At 46.4% G+C, this 25,779-nt stretch overlaps 1 protein-coding gene across 7 annotated transcripts in view; it reads left to right on the top strand.

The window, feature by feature from the left end:
- The window catches only part of fgd4a (FYVE, RhoGEF and PH domain containing 4a), a 53,842-nt gene that overhangs the window by 2,636 nt on the left and 25,427 nt on the right, over positions 1-25,779 (top strand). For 4 of the 7 annotated variants that reach the window (XM_064342935.1, XM_064342934.1, XM_064342933.1 and 1 more), the window contains one exon: positions 22,277-22,360. In XM_064342935.1, coding sequence (XP_064199005.1) covers positions 22,277-22,360 — 84 coding nt within the window. Of the gene's footprint in view, positions 1-3,351; positions 3,508-3,576; positions 3,707-18,004; positions 18,166-22,276; positions 22,361-25,779 lie in introns of those variants that run through there. The other 3 variants (XM_064342937.1, XM_064342938.1, XM_064342936.1) reach the window with 3 other exon arrangements.

Raw genomic sequence — 25,779 nt, 5'->3', positions numbered from 1 at the left:
AGTGCTCACCTTCCAGCTCGGCTTCCAGACCCTCGTTCTGTTTCCGTTTGTCACCAGCGTCGTGGATTACCGGCATTCTTGCGTTCATTACGATCCGCCTGAAATCTCCTCTTACCCCGTCAGCGCTGAGCTGGAGCGCTCCGGGCCCCGGCCCCGGCCCCGGCGCTAACAAAGGGCCCGTTTGTGCGGCCGCGGGGCGGAGCTGGGCAGTCTGGGATCGTCCGGCCCCGTGAATTACTGGCTCTGTGGCCCCTGTTGTTACCCTTGTTGTTGTGCTGGACCGAGAGCCAGGACTCATGCATTTAACCCACAGCTAGCTCTCACATAACGCATAATTCCGCACTGTATTTACCACAAACAGAGAAAGCGACAGTCGGGCACTGTTCTTTTGTTTAGCGCTGGAAGGCATGAGGCAGTAAGAGCATCACCATTGGTGACGGTACACACACTGTGAGTGTGTCTGGAGGGGATGGGACATGCCCTTAGGGGATTGTACCAATGGGACCTGCTCTTGGACCCTGCTCCTGGCCACGCCTGACCTGTTTCCATTAACAACACAAAGATCGCAAAGGCTGCTCGCTGAGGCAGTGGACCCACAAGGACCCCCAGCCGGGTGGGGCAGCGATCAGCACCGCATGGACCAGCCTCTCTCTGAGCCCCGCTCAGGGATGTACTGTACCAATGAAACTCAATCCAGTCAAGTTTTCAACCTTTCCCTCCAGTTTGTTTATTGCTGTTTATTTGGTGACATTGTTGGCCCATCCGAGTTTATTATTCACCAAAGGCAGAATTGATATGTATTGTATTTTCTCTGTATTTGCCGTCAGCCTGTGCATGGTGACAGTACCGTTGGAAGGGGTTAAAGTTTAGCTGGGTGAGGATGTTGAGCTGTCTGACACAACCTGTAGTGCCTCAGAAAATACATTGAAACAATGGGAATTTGAAATAGGTGGCAGGAAACTGGTAATTTCCTTCCCAGCTTCTGAGACTCCAAGCTCCACCCTATTCCAGGGCTTTGATCTACCTGGTTCATGTTTCAGAAGATTGTGTGTGCAGTCGTAGGTGGTTATCAGGCGTGGCTACTTGCAGTACTACTTATAGTACAAATGCTGTGTCCATAGGTTTTAACTGTTTTTCACAACTGTTTTTTTATTGGGTTATTTGTACTGTTGTTTTTTCAATGACTCATTATCATGAAGGGTGAGGTTTATGGAAATTAGAGTGTTATAAACTTCACAATTGTGGTCGTATGATGATACAGTTACACAGAAGTTACACATTCGTCACTGTACTGTAGATAACAGTTCGAAATTTACTTGGGATTTGCCTGAAGGTTATTTGACATGTGAAGTTGTACTATCACAGTAGTGCCACCAGAGGGTGGCACGTTCATTTATTTGTGCTGGTCCTGAAGCGCTTGCCTTGGTTAGTGGAATTGTATGATCATAAAGCAGTGGATTAAGTTTGAAAAGTGTAATTTGCCTGCAGTTTTCAGCATTAATATTGCGGCAGTGTGGTTGATGAATTATGTTGGTGTTTGTTAATATTTCTTCATTTTCTTTTATAGTGCTTGTTAATATTTCTTCATTAAAATTGTTTAACATTTTAACAGTATGACTTATAATTTTTTGTCACAAAATGCAATTAAATAAAAAATAAAAAAACTCATTATAAAATATTGATTGAATGCTGCAAGAATCGAAAGTATTCTGTCCTGTATTATGAAAATTGCTTTATAGTTTGTGTATTATCAGCTGATTAATTCAGCCTTTTGGACTGACAATGTGTTGTGAAAAAATTCTGTTATGTAGAATAATTTACAGAATGATCATATGTGTCTGGTGCACTCATCATGATTGATCGGACTTTATCTAATTAATCAGTACCTAAATCACAGCTAATTTCCATTTAATGTGTTGGCCTGGGGCTACTATATAGCAGCTGGGTCTCGGATTACAAAACCCGGTCACTGTACAGTTCTCAGTTGATCGCACATGAGCTCTCCATTCATTTTTTGGTTCATGAAGCTTCATGGACCCATCACTGCCATAATGGACTGCATATGGACAGGAAATGCCATTATGGTAATGGGGAAATGCCTGCTGGAGTGGCATAAAATGCTACCAACTGCTCTGCTCATTCTCACCTTCCGTTGCACCCAAAACATCATTCCATCGCTTTCCTTTCCTCTGTCGCTCCTGGTGTTTGGTCCGGTGCCCCCTGCTGGCATGCTGGCCTACCATCACATTTGCCAACTGAACCCTGGGGCTCCCATCCCAGTGCAAACCAACCGCAAAATGAGCAAAGGTTCTAGATTCACAAATAGAGGATTTCAAGATTACTTTTTTGTCCTGCTATTTTTGTTAGGCCTCATCAGTCTTTACAAAGGCTTTTATCTCATTGTTACAGCAAAAAAATCAATCCAACAAATGCAACAGGCCCTTTCTGTGATATTTTCATGAGGGAGGGAGACTGAGCATTGTTTTCATCGAATCTGGGTTTTTATGCTGGCCAGCAGCCTACCACATTGGGGGGGGTGGGAGGGACAAGCATGTGTTGACTTCCTGTCTGGGGAACACGGTATTCCTCACATTGTCCCGATTACAGGAAAAAGGTACGCCTCGGATAGGGTTGCAGCTGGCGGAGAGTGGGAGGTGGCCTATCGGTGATGTAATATGTTTTCATCACTCCGCCCACCTGCAGGGACTTTCTGCAGAACTCTTTCTTTTTTTACTCTCAATTTTTTGCTTGCACAATCACCTTCCAGGCCAGTTTGTTTTTCCAGTTCAGACCTGTCTTTCACGACGGACTACAACAGTGACTATAACAGTGCTCTTTTGCGTTAAACCTCTTTGACCACACTTTGAGATGAAGCAGCAAATATACACTGTATGAAGCATTGGCTATTTCTTAATCCCCCAGAAAACTCAGCAGTAAACTCACCCCCCCCCCCCCCCATCGCCCCTCTCCCCTCACCCCCCCCCCTCCAGGCTCCGTTAAGTGCCGCTCTTTCCTGATTTTGTGTTGCATTTCCCCATATGCTGTCACCCTGCTGTGCTGCCCACGGCTCAGTCAGACGCGTGGAAGCCTTGCATGGCGTGCGTGGGTGTGGCGCACGCTGGGGGGGGGGGGGGGGGTGCATGCTGGGAGCGAGCAGGCTGCCGGGGACCCGTCAGGTCTTGGGAAGCGCGCCACTATTAGCATACGGTCGAAGTCTGGCACAGCTGCCGCTACCGCTGCCGGTGTTGTGTTCAGAAGGGCAGTCGGGCTACTGTGCTCGGTTAGGAAGGGGAAGGGGAAGGGGGGAGGGGGTCCTTTATTTGTGTAGTCCATTCACACACAGGAAATGAGCTCATGACCCGAGTCGCTGAGGCTTTCTCCGTTCGCCTTATTTTTCTCCCTTCCTCTTTCTTATTTTCGTCACTCGCTCGCTACGCATCGACGGGACCGGAATGGACTGCCTGGCGACCGTCCGCAGGAGGTCACGTACGCAGCACGTGTCTTCTGGTAGGTGACAGCGATGAGGAGGCCTGTGGTCAACATGTCCAGTGCTGGACGTATGCATGAGGACGATCAGCACACAATAACTTTAGGGTAGGAGGAAAAGGTTTCCTTTTTTCCTGGAAGGATTTTAACTCCAAATTAAATGCCCGGGATTATAATGAAATGAACCGACGTTGGAAGTATTGGTTCTGGAGGCCGGCAGGTAATGACACGCAGTGTCTTGTGCCATTCTGCACTGTTCTCCTGGTACTGGAGCTGTGTACTTGTGCAGCTACGATTCTGACCAATCAGTGGGCAGCATTCCTGTTCCCGAGGTACTCTGTGTAGATGCACTCCTGTAGGCTGGATCCTGCATGTGTCTCTATGGAGACGTCTGTCTGAGATAAGTGGATGCATGTGAGAGAGAGAGAGAAAGAGAGGGAGAGAGAGACAATTTTTTCCTGTTATTGAATTTGGCAATGCAGTGTCAAGCGCTTGTCATGCCAATAAATCATAATTTGAACTTAATTGATTTGATATTGAGTGAGACAGAGAGAAAATGAGTGCAGTACAGTTGTGTGCTTCCAGGGGGAGGCTATATTACTGTTATAAGGAGGCAGAAAGATTCAACCTTAAGGCCTTGAAAAGACACTTTCAGAATTATTTAAGGTGCTGTGTAATTTATGTGAAACCTTATGTGAACTTAAAATTTCTTATGATGTAAAGGTTCAGACAGCTTAATTGGTGATATTTATAGCATCGTCATGGGCGGCATTAAATACAATAAATGTATTAATGCACTAAAATGTACTTTGTTGCAAAATGCCAAATAATTCTTAGAAAGGTATTTTGTATGTTCAAAATGGTGTAGGCATAGGTTAGTTTGCAGGCAAGGTATTAACTATGCAAAAAAAGCAACCTGTATTATTTATTAAAATGCATTTTGAATAAATGTACAGCCCACCTCTACACATAGCACCTTAATGTGGTTTTATTGTGACATAACTGCAGGAGGCATTTTGCATACAGCTACCAGCAGATATACAGTAGAAGGGTTTGGCTCACTGTAAGGACCTTGGCCCAGCATCGGAAACAGCGGCATTTTTATTGGGAAATAAAAGCCATACTGTTCCGCAACCCTGCCCCCAACGCCTCCCCACAAAACTCCTTTGTCAGTGCGGAGGGTGGTTCGCAGTGCCGGACGAATCTCTCTCGGGAGCCTGAAAAGTCTATTTTTGAATATAATTTGCGATGTGTAAGAATGTCAACCCGCTGCCTGTGTACTGTCACTGGATTGTTATCAGACCGCGCGCGTGTTTCTGGAGCTCGGTCGGGGCGCTGTCGTAGTGTCGCCGTAGCGTTCGGTGGTTTTTGCGCGAGAGTAAAAACACGCCGCCCAGACCTCGAGTGCTCTGTCCGCAGCGTGTGGCTTGTTTTGGCACCGCAAGCGATGGTTTTGCGTGTCATTCTATATGATATATGAGTCAAATCAAATAAGATTGGCCTGTGCATTTTGAGTAGCGTCCCCCTTAAGGAAATGTTTTGTTAAACCCGATTCAAAGAGCAAGCGTCCTTTCCCCCTCGATATTATCTTTGGCAGCGGTCCCAGAGAGCGGTTTGTTTTTCCAGTCGTATTTTAAACGGCACGTTCTGAAGGGCCATGCACCACAGCATCATGTCCCTTATTTGTGTATTTGCACAAATCGGGCTTAATGTCTTATAATCCCTAGAGGTTGGTAATCTGTTATCAGTATTAACAGTGTTCTGTTCAGTTGAGTGTTAGGTGAGTTGATGGTGCACTGAGATTCACACTGCTGTGTGGTAGCTTTCTTGTCCCAAACGTCCAGAGAGAATGGTAGACAGGAAAGATTAAAGCCATTTGCTCATTACTGTTTTGTGGAAACTTAAGGGTTGGGACACTGTGTTTTCTTTTGTAAATGTACAAACTAGGTTTGTGCCCACATTTATACTTCACACAGTTTGCTACATTTTTTTGACGGTCAGTTGTTGAACTCTCTGGGTGTGGGCTTTAAGGCGAAACCTTCCATAAACCTGTACACTTCTGCAATCTATCTTAGTCCTCTACAGCAAGCTTAGTGCATGGGACCACACCCTTAACACACTGTTGTAGGTAGAAAGCTGTTGAACATTTGAATTAATTGTTTAAAAAATTCATTTCTAGAATAGGCTACTTGCTAGGGATCTAATGGTGTGCATTCAAGTGTCACCTGTGTCAGAACTGTCTGCACGATGATCGCTTGCAAAGCACAGAAAATCAACGTTAACAGCCGGCTCAGTGGCCTCTATTTTTGTTAAGCTATGGTACAGTCAGTACAGTTAGTCTATGTGTTTCTATATTTCAAAAAAACATTCAGTTCTGTTTTTTTTCAGGGTACGTCTAATACTGTATAGCACTCAGACAGTAGTCAGTTAACATTAAACTAGTGGCAGTGCTTTGGAAGACCCTTTTTGAAAGCTGTTGTGCTGTTTTTATTTTCCGAGGCTGGTAGCTTATTATTTTAAGTGCAGCGCTGTTCTCTATACCCTGGGAATGGCCTGATCCCTCCGGTCCCCCCTCCTAGCTGCTCTCTTTCTGCTGCCAAGGATAGAACTGGAGGTGGGGGTGGTTCTTTCCCCCAGTCCAGGAGAGGAAAGCCATAGAGCAGGGTCTCCCACTCTGTGCTGGGACAGGAAGGAACAGGCTGGGCTCAGTAGCTTGCTGCTCCTGGATTAGGCAGAGTGCTTTCTTTGGCCTGATTGTTGCAGCGTCGGGGGAAGGGGGGGAGTTGTGTGAATTCGCCTTCGGGCCCTGTCACATGTTACCCCTCTCTTTTTAGCCAGGCCCGCTGCCCCCCCCGTACTAGTGTGTGAGCGGACGTGCGCATCAACCGCAACCCCCCCAGAGCGGTCGAAAACAGAGCTCAGTTACAATCGTGTTCAAATTCAAGCAGTGTTTCTGTCACGGTATGTACCACATTAGAACCGCTGTACCAGTCTCAGCGATGAGGCGGCAGCTTCAAATGCGCTGTGATCCTGGGAGCCCGAGGTTGTGCCCGGGGGGCTACGGAAACCTTCCCGTCCTTCTCCCTTGACTCTGGGGTCAGTGAAAGGATTAACTGGACTGTGTAGCAGGGCTTTTCTCCAGTCCAGTGGCTGTTGGCTGGTATTGGAGGCAGTGCACTGAAGCATCTGATTTCTGTTTTTGGCATCTTGACTGTGGGAGGATATATTTTTGGCAGCGCAGCTCTCCGCTTTGGACTGCACCCACGTCTTATTCTGCACAAATTTGTCGTCTAAATCTGGAGTCTGCACTTCTCATCTGGAGCTACGTCGCATGTGGAAGTGATTTTTACAGGCTTGTTTACTCAGAAGGTCAGTAGAATAGATCAGAACTGCTTGATATAGCAGTGTTCCAGAACAGCACGCTCACTTTTAAAGTTATATTCAACATTATGTTTGTTTGGGGTACTCTAACTGCTATCCCCCTGGAGTGCTTCTACTTATTCAGCTCTAGTTTTGAGCAAATATGTGCTTTGGATAAACAGACACTTCTCGCTCAGCTGCAGTCTCTGGCATTATAGTCCCTACATGCTGTTAGCAATGTCTCCTCGGGGCATGTGGTGACTGTAAAGTCATCCCTGCTTGAGTTATGTAGAGGAAACAGTACCCCAGTATTCTTTGGGAGGTGCTGGGTGTGAAGAAGTATGTTGTTATGGCTATGGAAAATGCCTGTCACATCAGGATAGTGGTGTTCATGTTTATGGCAGTACCCAACACCGTCAGCAGAGGGCGGCACTGTCTTCGTGAGATAGGACTGCGAGGCCTACTGAGTACTCGCACTTCTGGTTGTGTGAGAACTGGCTGCATTTCGTAGCCACTGGACCTGTGGTTTAGCTGATGTAATTATGAGTCCTGCTGCCAGAGCCCTTTCAGTTCTGCTATCCCCACGGTGACGGCTACTTCGCCCATGTGGGACAGTATCGGTAGTGTGGAAGTGGGATCTGAGTGGGAGATAAACGATGCAGCTTACGTGAAAACAGTGGAAGTGGAAATGCGCACACGCATGCGCAGCGACGCACGCTCCCACGGGGACGCCGTCGCAGACGCGGCGGTGCCGATTGGGCGGAAGCTCGGGTGGCGTTCCAGGCTAATGAGCAATCTCACCTGAGGCGCTGAAAGGCGTGGGAGTGGAGAGACGGGCCGCAGCAAAACTGTCAGATCTCATACGGAGCCCCGTTTGTCATTTCATTGTTTAATCAATCGGGCAGACGGTGGAACAGCCAACTGGAGTTATTGAAATTGTAGTTATTTTTAGGGGCGTTCTTCTCCAGCGAGTTTTATTGACTCCGATGGGGCCTCGCTAGCTCTGGCGGCTGTGCTCTCTGAATGCATTTTCGGTGTTGAGTACGACAGCCTGGTTAACAGGACTGTACTGTAGAGGCAGTTCAGTGTGGCCTGTCACTCAAGCATACCGACAGATTCAGCAGCAGATGTGTAGCCCATGTGTCTCCAGTGTCTCCAGTCCTGCACCAGAGCCCCTGGTCTGAGCTAGCGGGAACCTGGGCTGCTGAGCATGATAGAGGTCACAGCAAGGTCCAGGGTGTCCCATCTGTGTGCTCTGAGTGTGTCTGTGCTGCAGTGCTGCTGTAAATTCATAATGACCTTGAGAAGTGTGTGAAGTGTGAGAGGTTTTTAGAAAGGTCAGTTTGTGGTCAGATGTCTGTTATCACAAGGCAGGAGTGTCAGTGTATTGGGACTAAGGGCTCTTTCGGTTGTGATGAAAGCCCCAGAGACGTGTGGATGTTCTTTCTGACCAGTAAGTAGCCTCAAGGGTTATGTTCCTCTTCTATGAAAGTTCCCGTTTGTGTGTGTCTGTGTCTGTATGTATGTCTGTGCCTGTGCCTGTGTGCGTGTGTGTATAGTATGTATGTATGTGTGTGTATGTGTATATGTTTGTGTGTGTGTGTGCGTGTGTGTGTGTGCATGTATGTGTGTGTATGTGTATATGTTTATGTGTGTGTGTGTGTGTGCATGTATGTGTGTGTATGTGTATATGTTTATGTGTGTGTGCGTGTGTGTGTGCATGTGTGCATGCTTCAGGAAAGCATAAGACCTGAAACATGCTGAGAAGCCAGCAGGCATCCATCTTCAACAAAGGTCAGAACCAGGAGAGCTTGCTTTTAAATGGGGCATACAGCTGTTGACATTACAGTTAAATTAGATCCATCATATCAAGTGCATACAATTAGCCAATATCTGACTGCAGCATAAAATTATATTTTAAGCTTAGTTTGATTTTTAATTAAGCTTTTGAAAATGAATGGCAGAAAAGTATTCCTTTAGACATGCCAATCATACAGCATGAAATTTACCCTTAGAAAGTAGATTCACTAAATGCTAATTAATTAATGTAAAAGTGAATTCAGTGATGCTTTGAAAGTCCAGCCGAGCACTTTCCCTGTGTTTCGTTCCTATGACCAATCGAAATGGAGTGGCTGTTAAAGGAGGGCTGTTCTGGAGGGCTGAGGAGTAGAGTGCTGGGGTTTTGTGTCTAATTGGAGTCACATGGTTTAATGAGCCCAGTGTGTCGTCGGCAGCTAACCCCCCTTTCAGAGTGCCCTGGAATCTTTCAGAGCTTCCTGTGTGTGTGTGTGTGTGTGTGGTGCCCTGGAATCTTTCAATGCTTTGTGTGTGTGTGTGTGTGTGCGCGCGCGTGTGTGTATGTGTGCGTGTGCACGTGTGTGTGTGTGTGCGTGTGCGTGTGTGTTTGTGCATTTGTGTTTGTTTGTGTGTATTTGTGTTTGACTAAATATCGGGACCTATTTTTTTCTTTGAAATAACAAAGCAGGTATCAGTATCAATAAATCAGTCAACTATATCAACATTATACACCCAAGACGTCCTACTGCAGTCTTACCAAATTTCACTGTGATATCATTGCAGTCCCACTGCATTTGAGCTACTTCGCCCAGTGCACCCTACATTTGTACAACACCAAAGTGTTCCATTATTCACTGTCAGAATATAAGGACACTTGAATACCAGTGGACACGTGGCTTGCCCTTTAGACAGTAAATAAATACATTCACCCCTTACCGGTGAAGACATGTGATTTTGGCCTTCACACTGTCATTGTCATCTCATAACTGTAGGTAATCTTCTGTGCTGTAGATACATGTTCATCTGCATTGCAGCAGGGGAAATAAAGCTGAGCTGCTGAAATGCAGTCGCCATTCTGGCTCCACAGCCTGTCAGCTGTGTAACAGAGTGCATCAGCATGCATGTGTCCTGCATTACAATCGCAGTAGGTTGGACCCTGGTGTGGGAGTGAACTTTGTGGCGTTTGATGGACTTAGTGATGGTTCTGAACGCATACCAGTGTGGTCCTTTTGTCTGTTGTAGATTACACGGGTTTCCTGAGCAATGATGAAAGCATTGTTTCAACAGCAAGCTCTGCTGGTAAACTGGAACAGGTTCTTTCTGTGGTCTGGTCTTCTGTTCATGTGATTGGTTTGACTCTGCTTACTCACTGTAATGTAAAATAAGTAAGAAGTGTCCCTGCTGGTGGGAAGTGTAACTGCTGTCTACTTGAGATTGTGAGTGAAATATTACATTTGTTGTTTAAATCAGGGGTCTGAGAGAACCCCAAACTCTGGTGGTTTTTGTTTTGAACTTAAAATCAGCACCCAATTCAGTTCCAAGTAACCAGGTGAAATCAACTGCTTTAATGAATCAATTAAGTACAGAGGACCAGACCCCTGATTTAAATGTACAGCATCCGTGTTAGAAAACTTGAGAAAACACAACCAAATGGATTTATCACTTGTCATTCTGTTTTCTGTAAATGTTTTATATGCATGATACTGAAACCAACAATGAGTACTCTTCTCCTGTAATGGCAGAGATGGCAGTTTCAGGGACTGTGAACCTGCCAAACTAACCAATCAGACAGGATTCCTGAGGCGTGTCATGCACACATGGCCCGCAGTCATTCGGTGACAGCGTTCACTCCTCAGGTAATGGGCGCGGCGTTCTCAGCAATGCAGCCTGCTTTGGGACTGCGGTACGGACCGAGCCGCGCGGCGTCAAAGCTTGATGAACGACAGCGACAGTTTCAGCGGCCATTATGCCCATGAATTATGAACGGCGTTGCCTGTCCGTGCGTACGGTATGTGCGCTACGTGTTAGCGGTGGGAGGGCTGCCCGACGTCCCCGCTGTGAGGAGGGCCCTCTGGCGAGCTAGCCCGCCGCTGGGGACGGCTCTAAAAGGATGGGGGTCAGGCCGCTCTGGAGGAAAGTGCCTGGAAGTGGTTACGGCTGGCGGAGGAGGCCCTCCCCTAATTGCGGCGTCCTTAATGAGCTCTGGCTGGGAGCGGGTCGCTCTGGTGTCCGTGGAGACTGTCGCTCCGGAAGGCGGAAGGATACGGGATCACGGGTTCGTGACGCGGACAGGGAATATTGAGGAGCCCCCCACCACCACCACTGCTACGCAACTTCAGTCTGCACTTCCGAGATAGATGAGGATGAGGAGTGGAATGAGCGTAAGGAGAGGAAAAGTCTGACCGGTCAAAATGGAGTGGGGGTGGCGTTCACAGAGTCATAAGTCTATTTTATTTGAGGCTCAGTGTTCAGTTCAGTGTGTGAGAAAGCTTGTGTTACAGGACTACACAGTGATCTGGGCCTGTCACTGCAGACTCTGCACATGCTCTGTAGGCACATAGTTTACACTGAAAATTGAAAATTTCATGGTGAAAAACCACCCCCAGGTCTTGCAGTGCCTTCGGCTGTACTAACCTGCCATAAGGTAATAAATAGGCATCAATAGGCATGTAACATTCTGCACATTCTTAGTTTGAATAGCACGCGCGTGCGCACTCAAACACACACACGTGAGCGCTGAGGGTGTTACACAAAGCATTAAGGAAGTGAACAACATAAAAATGTTGTTCAGCCTGAAAAAACACAGCTGTAATGGGCTGCCGGTGACAGAGTCAGCACCGGCGGGCCCAGATCCTGTGCTAAAGCACGGGCCTGTCCATGAACCGGGACAGCGTCGCAACAGGATGAGCCACCCAGTAGCCCCCGAAGGAGCCTCTTCCAAACAAAACCTCGCCAAGCCCGGTCAAAGCGCCAGGACGCTTAATGATACTGATTGTTTCCACAAAGCTTTTCGCAGCTCACCGTTGGGTTGTATTCATGGGAGGTTTCATTTGCATGAGAAATTCATCCTACCTCACAAATGGTGCTACTTGGTAAAGACTCAGGAGGAATTCATATGTGCTTAATATCGGCAGACAAGTTGGAAGCAAGTATTATAACTTTCAGGGCACAGGACACTACAGGACTTTAACCTGTGGTAAGCTTTTGCAAAAATGAAGAGTAATTAGAAGAGCTAAATCGCTGCTAAAATCATGGTGTGTGTGTGTGTGTGTGTTTGTGTGTGCATGTGTATCACCCTCAATGGACTGTCTGGAAAGAGGGGGAGGGGGTGGTTGTTGGTGTTGCTGACTGTGTCACTGTTTCTATGAACTGTGTGAAAATTCACGATGTGAGAACACCTTCTCACTCGCACTCAGCGCTGTCTATTTTAATAAATGCACTGTAGCGTCGTCATTGTTTAAATTTTTAGGTGAGACTTTCTTAATTTCTTGAAGCATACTTCTCTTTCTTGGTGCTTCGTGTCACGCTGGCCTTGTGTGTGTGTGTGTGTGTGTGTGCGCGTGTGCGTGTGTGTGTGTGTGTGTGGGAGGGAGGTGTTGCTGGGTTGTAAACCACAGGCCTCCACGGCTACGCAGAGGCATGAGTACCCTGCTAGGCTGAAGACGAGGGTCTCCAGCATGTATGCGTGTCTGGCCCTTCTTCCTCCTCTTGAAGAGAGAGAGAGAGAGAACGAGAGCGCGAGAGAGAGCGTGAGAGAGAGAAGGAGGGAGGGGAAGTCAGAGAAGACGGGGTGTGTCAGTAACATGCCGTTCTGGTTCACCTGCATGCTGTTGTTTTTGAACAGCAGAGGAGGTGTGCTGTAAGTGGGGGGCTACTGTAGGGCCGGTCCCTTTGCTTTAGGACATGTAGTGCCACTGTTCCAGTGTCACAGTGGCTCCCAGACCCCCCCCCCCCCCCGCCCTCCGAGCCCTGACTCATCTGCATTCACTGGGGTGCTCTGCTTCGGGCTCTTTCTTCACCTCCTTTCTATTTTTCATTCTCTCGGTTTGTCACATGACCTCTGAATGCACTTGAGTGCAGAGGGAGAGAATCGTCACATACCCCCCCACCTCCACCCCCTGCTGACTCTCCATTATGAGTGACACACACTCAAACACACACGGCCATCACACGGGGTGACGGGAACAGTACAGTTCAGTTCTCTTTTTTGTCACTCTCTCTGTCTTTCTATTTCCCTCTCTCTCTCTCACTCTCTCTCTCTGCCTCTTTCTCTTGCTCTCTCTCTCATTCTCATTCTCTCTCTCGCTCTCTCTCTCACTCTCACTCTGTCTCTCTCTCTCGCATGCCCTCCCCCACCCTCATCATTGTGTATCAGGGTCAGCACCTGCCAGCCCTTAGCCGGTAGCATTAGCGGCGGCAGCAGATGAGCGTGTGCTGCGTCTCCTCTGCGCGCTGACCCCCCACCCCCCCACCCCCCACCCCCGCCAGCACAATAGGGCCGATTGTGAGCGCGGCCCGGCGAGCCTCAGACGCGCTCGCACACGCACACAGAAAGAGGGGATTCGCCACAGACCCGGGCGAGCTGCGCTGTTGCCATATGCTCCGTCTGCGCTGGAATGCGATTATCCTCGCGAGCTGCGAGCGCCGAGAGAGAGAGAGAGAGAGAGAGGAAGGGAGGGGAGAGAGAGAAGGAAGAAAAGGGAAGAGGGAGGGGGGAGAGAGGAAAGGGGAAGAGAGAGAGAGGAAGATAGAGCGTGAGAGAGAGAGAGGAAGAGAGGGGTTGAGAGAGTGAGAGAGAGGGAGGAGTGAAAGAGAGCGAGGGTAAGACTGAGAGAGGGAGGAGAAAGCTGAGAGAGAGAGAGAGAGAGGGAGGGCGTCGAGAGACCAGCCAGGAGACCGTTCAGTAGGAATGTGAACCGCAGACTCAGAGCCGTCAGATCGCGTGAGAGAAAGAGAGGAATGCCTGCTCTGTGTGGAATAGCACGAACGGGGAATACGGAGCCCTGATCCTGGGTCAGCACGCGCGGGACTTTCTGATGAACCGCCGCTGTTTGGATTAGCAGGAGGTTTGCCTCAGGTCAGTGTCCTTTCTGTCGAGAGCCTCAGCCCGCTCGCTTAGGCATTGATCTGACATTGTGCTCGGTGCACACAGGTACAGATGCAAGCAAGTATTTCTACACCGTGGTGCCCTCTTAAAGAAGTGATTGGACAGGCTGATCAGAGAGCAGGAAAGACATGTTATAGACAGAGAGAAGGAAATAGCAGAGAGGTGTGTTTATGCTGTAAGACAAGCAGCAGCCTTCCACCCAAAATGGGCTGGTGATGCCCCCAAACCTCTTATTAACAAAGGAAGAAACACATTCAATAAGGCAATCGTACTAATGGGTAATAAGACCAGAGAAATACAGCATAACAGTGCTGTGTGCTTATTTGGGTGTTTTTGTAAATGCTTCTGTGTGAGATTATGTGTATGTTTGTGTGAGAGTGGGTGTGTGTATATATGAACGTGTGTGTGTGTGTGTGTGTGTGTGTGTGTGTGTGTGTGTGTGTGTGTGATACTCTGTGGTACTCAGGTGGATCTCACGGCAGCTCACAAACAAAGCCTGAGTATCACACACACCACGGAGTGTCACACATACACACACACACACACACGCGCGCGTAGGGTCCTCAGTAGCCATGGCTGCCGGTAGTTCTGTCAGCTGTGCACGGTGGATCCAGGCAAGCTGTCACTGCCTCGGCTGCATCTGTTCACCTTCAGTGTGCCTGGCTGATAGTCCGTCTCTGCCCCCTTAGCCGTCTTTCCCCAGCTCCTCTGTGTCCTGGGGTGGGGGGGGTAGGGGTCGTGAGTGGGCGTTTCCGCTGACCAGCGCTGTTGTCTCTGGAGACGCTGTGCTGTTGGGTCTGGCGGGAGGGGGGTTTCAGGCTCCCATTGTAGGGGATTAAATTGAGAAACTGCTTGCAAAGAACAGCTGGTTTAGGGGGTAGGGATATGGAGGCCACAAGTCTTTCATCAGGTTTCATACTGGGAACGAACCAGCCACACTAGGAGCACAGCCATACCCTGCCACCTTCTCTACTAATTCCTCACTGCTTTGCAGAAACTGTCAGCCAATGACCTCTGACCTCTATGTCACTGAACCAGAACTGCGACTCTGAACTCCCGTTAGTGCCCCTAACCTGTGACACCTCAAAGGGGTATATGTGTGGTGTGTGTGTGTGTATCTGTGTGTGTGTGTGTGTCTGCGTAAATCCCTTGTAAAGGCCTTGCTCATTACACATTGCACAATGCTGTGTTAGCAGTGGGAGGATGTTGACTGGGGCTCTGTCTCTCTCACATACTCTTTCCCTCTTTAATGTTGTCAGCTCCAGAGTTTCCTGTGTTGAAACTGTGTTGTCATTGCGTAGATGTATTGCTGCACTGTTAGCCTTGGTTCTTATGTTTCTCAGTGGGGTAGCTAGCAATGTAAAAACTGTTCTGCTGTAAGGTTTCTTCAACACAATCTGTCTGGATGAAATAAGCTCTTTGTCATGATGTGAACCCAGGCTGTGTTTGCTCATTTTCAAAAACTGGAGAGCTGTCCCTTGTTCCACTGTGTGTGTGTGTGTGTGTGTGTGTGTGTGTACTGTGCTCCCAAGTGAGAATCCTTTACTGTGCAGAACCAGGAGGGGAGACGAGGGAGGCAAACAGGGTCAATATGGCAGAAAAGAAAAAATGGGAAGTCATAAAGGGGAACTTACAAAAAACTGCAAAAAATATGCAAAAAAAAATGATAAAATGCAAGTGAAGGATACATGACTTCTCTCACCCAATCTAAGAAACTCAGATCATTTCTCAGGTTATTTCTGTGTGCATGCACCCTGTGTCTTCATTCTCTCTTTAACTTTGTAAGAGGTGATATTTGTAGTTCTTTTCACTCACTCTTGCATCTCTCCCCTTTAACCCTGACAACTTTAGCTTCTAATCAATACCCAGCACGCACCTCTTCCTCAGCCCCAACCCAGGGGCCTTCTTTCAGGCTGCTGCCGTGGTTCTGGAACCTTTGGGTGCCCACATTCCACTTCAGATTGTTGGATTGTTGTCGGGCCTGTTGCTTCCGCATACAAGGGCCCATTCACGATGGCCTTTATTAATTTCTTTCGTGCTCATTGTATTTGAGACATTTATTTTTTTCTAGGCTTTGCTTGCTGTTGTATCATGAGTCACAGAATGCTGATCACGAGTTGGTGTTATGTTAAGTCCTACCTCGGAAACAAGTGTGTTGGTACCGTAAGTGTGTATGGCATTAATCAGGGCCAATAGCAAAGCGGACTGTATAAGAACACTGCTCAAGTTCTTCTACAGTGCAGCTAAAAATGGCCATGTTAGTGAAATACGTGGGAAGTTGAATGTGTGTGCGTGTGGCTGAAATGAATGTAGTCCTGACTCATCTGCTATTTTCACCCAGACATGCATGCAGAAATACGGAAGGCCAACTTCCACTTCAGCAAATTCAGCAAAACGGCAGCTTCAAGATAAATCTAACACTTAAAAAATAATAAATAAATAAATAATTTCTTATGCAAATTATTTTAGTTCCTGTATGGAGGGCTGCATTATATTTGAGGTCCACTCATTGCTGCGGCAAACTCCTAGCCTAGCCGGTGCAGCCTATGAAACGCATGCAGCCACCACTTCTTTCCTCTCTGAAGTCCCGCAGTTAGCTGCACATGCTCAGTTCAAGCATTTGTTCAAGTCAGTGATGTGGTAACGGTTGCCCTGGCAGCTGAAATTCTCCTCTATGGCCCCATTACAATTGGCCAATGGTTGGCTTGTGGGGTGTCCAGACAAGGAACTAGCATCAAGCCCAGAGTTACCTTGAAAGTGAAAGGTGTAAGTCCACGGGGGGCACTTTATGAAGTATGTTCACTATGACCTTTGTCATACACACAGAAAAGAGAGTCAGTCGGGAGAGAGCCAGCCCCATTTAAAACCTGATTGTGTTGTATTGAGTTACTACACAACCTGTCATCTCTGCCATTGTGTTTCTCCTGCTGTTTGCTCATTAGTTAAAACGCGTGGAAATTATTATTGGAATGTTTGTGTTGGGAGGGATTTATAGTCAAACGCACACAAGGAGGTATCTGTCAGTTGTATTAGGCACACACACAACGGAGACTTGTCAGTAGTGTCGCATGCGAACAAAAAGGAGATGTTTGTTCATTGCGTCTCTCTCACGTACAGTTACGTTAGGCCTGTCTCTGTCATTGCTTGCGTACGTAGGGGATATCTCTCAATTATCTCCCACCCAACGGCACCTTCCACATTGATCAGCTGATCCGTGTTGTCTGCTCGTAGTGGGGATACGTTTCGTTGTTATTAACTTTCATTCCTCACTTCATAGATAATAGCCTGGAGATTAGCATTGTGTAGCGACATGTCATCTTTCGCTAACTCTACGTTAATTTTCTTTTTCTTCTCTGTACACTCTTCAGTGTTTTTGTTCTTGTATCCCATGGGCCAGTCATTGTAGTTCTGAATACATCAGACCTCTACCATGGAACAGTTGTTGTCATTAATATCACCAGAACAGTACAGTGAGCTTTCCTCCTTTGTGTGCCTGCCAACAGTCTTTGTAATATTTTATCAGCAGTTTGATTGATTGTGTTATGTTTTTGTTGACCCCTGATGAAAACAGTCTTTTGAGAATTTTGCTGTGAGCGCACAAAGTAAGTAACATCGTTCATTTATACTTAAGACGATTACAGGAGTTGATACTGAGGGGAACTGTGTAAGCATTGGTGAAATATTAACCTTATCAGAGCGATATGATGATGGTTGGGACTTCCACTTTAATTCTGTTTGAGGCTGTTCACAGGCTGTGTGGAGTGCCAGAACAGTAGATATTCCCCAGCTGTCTAGGGGTGTGATTAAACAACTGTTACTCAATGAGAATAATAATCGATTTCACTGTTTGCGACTGTAAGACAAACCTGTCTGTCTGATTGGCCCCTAGGCAGTAATGCAGAAGACTGACAGGAATGCAGGCATTGCTTTTCTTGCATCTCCTGTTGGCTGACTGTGAAGAATTTCATCGTTGAAATATTTGTGGAATTGCTTCGAGGCATTCGTGCGCCTTATTGATTGGATTTCGATTTTACCATTTTTCTATTGACGGATTATCCTGAGAAATTAGGCAGTGTTAAAGACTCTGAGGTCTTCATCCCCATGAAGAGGCTGTACTTCAGCGGGGAACCTAGCTCTCCTCCCCCCCCACCCCGTCACGTCCCAAAGCAGGTGACTTTGACAGTGTCACCACTGCGTCGTTTGGGAAACCGGTCTTTTGCGACAGGCGGAGCTTTGCAGTGTGTAAACACCAACGGAGAGATTTGCGGAGGAACAGGAACTGTGCCGCGAGCTGATAGCTTGAACATTTCCCTCCACTTTTCCACGGAAAAGCAAATTATTTTCTGTGATGGACCGCCGCTGGTATGGGGTCAGAACTGGGGAAGTTGGTCTGGCGAAGAAAGCTGCTTGTTCAGGTAGTTATATTTTTTTGTTCTCCCTGGTATCACCTGGTCACATGCATACGCGCATGCACTGACACAGGTGTTTACGCATACTGGACATTTCTGCCAGGTAGGGCAGCCAAAGGACTTTTGCTTCAAGGTGGTTGCGTGTATGTTTTTACATATTTGCGCGTCCTTTATAGTCCAGCAGTTCATTTTAATCTGTTTGGTCTTTGTTAGGCTGCCAGTTTTCAATGCCATGGTTATCTATTTTCAGAGTGCGATTCAGTACTAACGTATTGTTCAGGAAAGCCTTTCGTTGAAAATATGGGAAAATCATGTGGGTTGCTGGTGCATCAAAAGATTAATTTCTGTATCACTAGTAAATGGAGATAACATGTATTTAAGGTCTTTCTTGTGGCGTTTACGCAGAAAGGACGCCATAGAGCTGTGCAATGCTTAGGCTCAAAGATTGGAACACTCCCTCGCCTGTGACAGCTGCTCGGTATGGTGTCTGTCTTTCATGGCAGTGCTGAATGATTATTTTGTCTTTTTGCTTCGCTCTTACTAACTGGTTGTGTTTGCTAGTCAGGGGAGTTGGGGAATAGAGCAAGGCTGTGGGCGATTTGGCATTGTCGGGGCAGAGCCCTTTCTGAAGCCCCACGCTTTTGTTCTGTCACACGGGGGTAAATAGCTCTCTGTCAGGGTGTCACTTTTCTAAGCGAAGCATATTGAGGGGAACTGCAGAACTTGACAGTGATAAAAATTCTGTGTGTCTGACTGTCTGTCTGCCTGTTTTACCGTTTTGCAACCCTCGCATACAGATTGTGGTGAAGTGTTCTCTGCTCTACAGAACGTGTTGTCTCTCGTGCTAATACTTATTATTCAGTGGAGTAAGTGAGGCACAATGCTGGGCTTGAAGACCTCTTGTCGAGGCCTAACTCAAATGGTTGTGCTAAACCACAGTGTCACTTGCCCCCGAACCATTTCTTCTGTGCTGGGAGTGCTGGGAGTGACAGGAAGTGAAACACAGGAAGTGGACACCGTAGAACTGGAATGAGAAGTCCAGTCAGAATAAGGCGATCCTCAAAGTTTCGTCACATGCTGAGGGGGGGGTCACATGTGTCCTGCAGGTCACGTTCTTCATCGGGATTGGGGATTGCTCATTTAGAGGTCATGCAGAGTGGGATGGTGTTTGTCTGCTTGTTTATCCAGCATTGTTATTGTTCCACTCTTAAGCTGATTTTGTGTGTCACTCACTGACCTGGATACACACAGAAAGGAGAAGGAGCAAAGTAATGTGACAACAGCAGAACACAGCATCCATATTTGTGTGTGTGTGTGTGTGTGTGTGTGTGCGTATGTGTGTTTGTGCGTGTGTGTCTGTGTGTGTGTCGGTGTCTGTGTCTGTGACTGTCTATAGCCGCGTTTCCACCGCAGGAACTATACCCCGGAACTAGGAACCTTTTGAGGAACTCAGTGCGTTTCCACCGCAGGAACTAGGGTCTAAATTTAGTTCTGGGGGCTTTGTTTTACCCCCCAAAACGTTCCTGCTCGGGGGGTAGTACTTTCCGAAAGTACAGGAACCTTTTGGGTGGAGCTTGCAGCGCTGAATATTTCTGATTGGTCGAGTACTCGTAGCATTTGTGTTGTATTTATTTTCCGCCATTACCCGCCATGTTTGAAAATATGCAGCGGCAAACCAATTTATTTTCATAATAACTTCAAATCAAACTTGTATGTTATGCGGCGCAGTAGCCTACTTTTGGTTATAGCCTGTCAACGTCTTGGAATTATAACGTGTGCTCTTCTGTTCTTTTCTTGCTTTAGTATTCGTTTTATAAAATGCTAAGCATTCGTGCTGGGACAGCATATTACGTAGGCTACCAAAACATTCAAACGGATTAATTCGGTTGCTGAATATTTTCTTCCGGATTTTCTTTGTTAGCCCGTTGTAATTGACTCAAAACGTTTGATACAGTTATGTGAGGTATGCGGTAGTTCTGCATAATTAACATTGGTGATACAGTACAAGCAAACTGGAAATCACCTTCCGCACTTTTTATCCGGGTAAAATAACAGGTTAATTCTAGTAATCTTCCCTTTAGCTTTTTCAGACTGCCGTAATTTTACTCAATTTTACTGCCATTTTTCAATTCCACGAAAAGACCAGGAAGACTATGGACTAATTTATGGTGCATGGTTCGCATCTGGAGGGCACACTTCGCTGCTCGGCTAGCAGTAACTTCGAAGGAAAGCAAACGGTGGCTGTACCACTACTAATTTACATTTTCACGCAAGTCCGAGTTTTCGTTCTATTCTTGTCATTTTGCGATTAGCCTATATGGAATTGACGACGAGAAAGTAATAAAACAGCAAATTGTTTACAACGTGTGCATGTTTTCTGCTGTTAATGAATGTGTTTGAGAGGATATATGAAAATCAATAAATACAAAAGTAACCATATATAGTCATTGTTGGTAACCAGTTGTATATAAGTGGAATAAACCCCTCCGGGCTGTCCCGGTTATTAGAAAATATTCGGTGGTAGTATGGGGTTACAGAAGAAATCATATGACAGATGGACCGACGACAACGTCAGTGGGCTAATTTGCCTAATCTTCGCGGTACTTTAGACCCCGGTGGAAACGCAGACAACCATTGGCTGAAGGAACCTTTTAGTTCCTGGTAAAGTAGTTCCTGGGACTGAAAGTTCCGGGTAATTTTGGTGGAAACGCGGCTTATGTCTTCTGCCTTGCCTTACAACCTTGAATTAAGCTCTGTGTCTGAGGGATATTGTAGCAGTAGGAGTCCAGATGGCAGATGGAGAAAGCTTCACTTTAATCCCTAAATCCAGATTCCCCCTTTGCCCCATAAATGCCACTCCTCTGAGAGGAATTCTGCCCCCTGCCTTTCTTTCTTCAGGCAGAATTCAGGCAGAGGGGGGCTAGCTGCTGTAACAATGCTGGAATACTTGGAATACCCTGGAATACTTGTGTTCCACCATTGCATTGTGTAAAAAGCTGAGGTGCATACGCCAATGTGACGTCAAAGACTGTAAGTGATGTAAGAGATTTATGTCTCGATGCAGCACCGTGTTCTGGAATTGTGTTTATTTTATGGAAAGACTCATGCCTCTCAGTCTGGGAGCAGCACCCCATGTCACGTGACCCAGGGTGACCTGGTGATCCCAAATTGAATGGGGAACTTGGAAGAACACTGAGAAGTGCTCAGTGTATGTGCGTGTGTGCATGTGTGCACGTGCGCATGTGTATGTGTGTGTGTGTGCGTGTGTGTTCCCTAGGAGTGGAGGATTTAATATCTTATTGCTCAGAAATTGCATTTAGTCATTATGGAAGTGTCCCAGTTCCCCTTTTATCTTTTCTGTGAATATGAAATTGTTTTGAGAAATGCAAGTTAGCTCTCCCTAGCGAGGTTGCCCTAGTTAATGTAATCCAACTAATTAGAATTGAAACCTCTTAGGGTTAACAATTCTATTTTTCATCAAGAATATTAGATATACAAATACCAAATTACAGTGTGTTGGCAAAAGCACATGGATTTAGAAGAAAACACATTTAAGTCCTGAGAAGTTTTTTTAAAAGCTAAACAAAATATTGTCCAGATCAAGCATTCCTAATGATTGGTGACAGCCCCAGTCACTGACGCTCCTGCTGCAACCCAGTCCGTCTTGACCCTCTTTAACATGGAGTCCTCCAGTATCCCACAGTGCCACACTGTATCTTCTTTGTGCCCTCTCTCTTTGACTCCCACAGAGTTGCCGCACCATTCAATAATTATGAAGCTCATTAAGCAAGCAGTGCCTCTCCTGTATTCTGCTTTTTCAAGTGTTTTGTTTGTTGTATGTGTTGATTGCTGTATTTTTTTATTGTTTTTTTAGTTTACGGGTCCTTCATCAGTTACCTCAGTTCATACCTTCAGTATGAGCCTCTGTTCTCACACACAGGCACACTCACACACATATGCTAACACACTCAGAGAAGCTATAGAATAAAACTCTGTCCCTCTCATGCACACAGTAGTTTTATCTTCTCTTGCGTATGTTTTTGCATGCATGTGTGCAAGGTTACAAAAGTGTGGCAACGGTTTGATTTATATTATCTTGCATGTATGTGTGTTTCAGAGAAGAAAGCCAAGCAGAACTGTTTCTCATCAAAGAACGTCGATGAGGAGGCTTGTGTGGGAGTGAAGATTGCTCAAGGAAACGGTAGGCTGACCTGGGGTCGGTCCTTTGAACCCGCTATCACCAACCATCATCAAAATACTCACTTATTCCTTTGATTACCTTGGAGAGCCTGATAGCAGCTTACTAGAGCAGTGTAACACAGCACTGTGGTGTTCTGGGCTTGTTACTGTTTATTAGTATCAGTCTGAATATTTAAGTCACCTAAAATATGACTGCTTGGTTATGGAAGATGATAGCGTGTATCATGTTACATTATTACAGGCATTTGGCAGACGCTCTTATCCAGAGTGACGTACAACAAAGTGTATAACCATGTCATACATAAAACAAATTATCATTTATATGGTTGGCTGGCCCCCTATTTAAAGTTTACTTGCTGATTCCTTTGCAAGTTGTTGTGCATTCTGGAGGCATTCATGTGGAGGTTTGGATAGTTTCAGCATTCTGGTTATACAGTAGTTTGGCCCCAGAGACACCTTATCCAAACTTTCCTTCCAACTCAAATTTCAATTCCCTTCAAATCTACAGTAGTCTGCACTTTAGGTCTAGAAGCACTGATCAGAGGAGGTATGCATTTCAGTATCTGGTGAGTAAATCTGCCACAATGGTGTAACTTTCGCCGTGGTTAAACTCAAGCTGTAGGTCTTTGTATAGTACCCTGAGGTGCTTTCATAGATCAGAGTTGGTGCGCATGTGTCAAAGGAACCATTTTTCTATTGACGGATTTTCCATGTAGACGGAAAGTAAAGGCTTGAGATCTTGATCTGTCTGCTCTTACCAGTGTAAGCCCTGTGCTGCAGGACATCCGTGGCCCTGGTACCAAGGCGACTTTATGTGAGTGGGTGGGAAGAGACTGCAGCATGTCCTTCCTGTGTTCCATTTAGTGTGTGTGTGTGTGTGTGTGTGTGTGTGTGCGCATGTCTGCACATTTGTGTGTGCGTCTGTGTGTGTTCGGTGGCTGGTGTAGGATTTAGTGCACATTTTAAATGGAAAGTAAAGTAGCTAGCAATGCCCATTCAGAATTTGTACTATATTGTTTGGGGTCTGTCTGAAAGGGGTAAGGCCCTGCTGTGTTTGGAGCAGTTTAAAAGATGGTGTGAGGACAATAGCACTTTTCTTGGTCGCAGTTTTCTGCGGTGAGCAAGAAACTGTGGTTTTGACAGCCCGTTCTATTTTCAAACCCCCTGCAATGTGTTAAGGGGGGGAACTTGATGAATATTGCAAAGGCCACGCTGCCACAGAGATCAAAAACCAGAGTATTAATGAGACGGTTCGCCAAGTGGAACCATCTTTCTACAGAGCTGAACGCATTCATGCCTTCCGTGGCCTGTCTCCTGCTCTCTCTGTGTGTCTCCATCTTTCTGTCCTCATCTTCCTGCTCCTTCTCCTGCCTGCTCTGCAGATCACTCTGGTAGAGCACGTATGCTGTGGCTGCATGCAGTTCCTGTCCACCGGGGATGAGGTAGTGACATCATAGCTCCTTCAGGTTGCTCTGGTGGTCTACAGAATTAGTACAAAATTATACAACTTTATGCAACCCATTATGTGAATTAGATTGGGCTACAGTGCATCACATATTGATGACTGTCATGCAGATGCAAGCACGCATGTGACACGCAAGTATACAGTTGTATTCATCTAAGTGTAATTTAATAACCTTCAGTAAAAAAGTTATCAATTCTCTGTACTCTGTGATGAGTCTTCTCATTACCCTGTGCAGTGTAGAACATCTGTTTACTGGTTGTGAGGAAGTGATGTCATTGCTCCTGTCTTGTCTCCTGCCGGTGGAGTACTGTGTCTGGCCCAAAGCAGTGAGGTAGTGACATCAGAACTCCTGCAGCTGGTGGACTAGGTGGTGGAGCATAACATGTGCTTATCAGCAGTGAGGAAGTGTCGCAATTACTTCTCTCTCAAACGTACTGTAAAAATTTTTTTTTAATTCAGCTTAAAAACAAACAACAAAAAAAATTTCATCATTTGAGAAACAATTTCAAATATCTGTCTATGGGGTAAGAAAAGTCTGCTTTATAAGATCTAAAACTGGAAATTAATACAATATTAATTTAAGCAAATTAACTTTGCTAGGTAAGAAAAGGAATCTAAAAGACCAGAAAACAAGCGTTATTGTTGGATTTACATCTATAATACCGGTAAAGATTTCATTATTGCATTTCATTATTGTAGCGTGCTAATGGAGTTGAGCATCTGTCTGGCTAGAGCGTCATGTCCTCAGTTGCAGCATTAGCAAACGCCGGAGCAGCAGACATCTTTTCTCATGCTGACGGTGTGCAAAGTAGGCAGACTTGTGGAGCATTATCTCAGTTTGCTCTGAGGATTATGGATGGTGTAGAGTTAAGAAGAATAAAGTCGGGGGTAATTGAATGTGGCTGTTTTAATCCCCTGCCGTAATCTACCCAGAAGTGCCATCGTCATGGCGGCGACGCCGCGTGTCTGTGGCCTCCAGGGTGGACAGTTCTCCTGTCTGATTGGTGGCTGATTGGTGGTGGCTCTCGCAGCGCAAGCCCGCGTCTCCCGCAGCAAACGCTCACAAATTTACCCGAACACTGCAGCTCTCACACTGAACAAATCTGTCCACGATTAAAAAGCTATCTCTGACCGAAATAACGGATTTTGTAGTGTTTATATTTCAAATAGTCTCACAGGTATTTTGTTGTTTTATGCACTGGTATTTCATTGGCAGTAAAATGGGGTGCCATGTCCACAGCAGTGTGATTTTTGGGGATTAATGAACAGAGTTTAAAGGCAGCTCTGCTTATAGCAAATAGTGGTTGTCCTGGTATTGGCAGTAATGCTTCATAAATATCCAGCTCTACAAAGGGATGGTGTGAACCAATCAATGTGATGTTCTGTAAAGAGCCATTCATTTTGATTAGTTAAGACATTAAGACAGTGGTGAAATATTTAGAAACCCTGTCTCTTCCATTTGAGATGCAGCTCTGGGCCATGTTCCCAGTGTCTTGACCCTGATGACTCAGTGCATATTTGAACAATGCAGCAACTGCACAATAGTCAGATAGCGTGTCAGTGGGGGGGGGATGTGCTGCATGAACGCAGTGAACAGCATTCCCCACCTCTCTCCTCCGCAAATTCTGCATGAGCTCCGAGACGCAGCTCCAGCCCAGCTGTGATGTCATCCCCCTCTGGCTGCGCGTAGCTCCGCAGCAGGGAGAAGTGTGTCCCCATGGCGACGAGGGCGCGCAATGGAATCCTGCAGGTCTGACTGGTCTAGCGCAGCTCAGCACTGCTGAGGAGCTAGGCTTACGGGGAAATACCATAGATTCTTATTCATAGACCATCTGAAATATATGTGACAGGGAGTGAGCTGGAAATGGTCTGTAGCAGTCCCCAGACCTTCACTAGTAGATGGGATCAACCGATGCATTATTACACATATGGCAGCCGTGGTGTGAACGAGAATC

The sequence above is a fragment of the Anguilla rostrata genome, chromosome 7 (assembly GCF_018555375.3).
Source record: "Anguilla rostrata isolate EN2019 chromosome 7, ASM1855537v3, whole genome shotgun sequence".
Classification (NCBI taxonomy): domain Eukaryota; kingdom Metazoa; phylum Chordata; class Actinopteri; order Anguilliformes; family Anguillidae; genus Anguilla; species Anguilla rostrata.
Note: the sequence above shows the minus strand (reverse complement) of the source record. Positions and strands in the feature narration are given on the sequence as shown.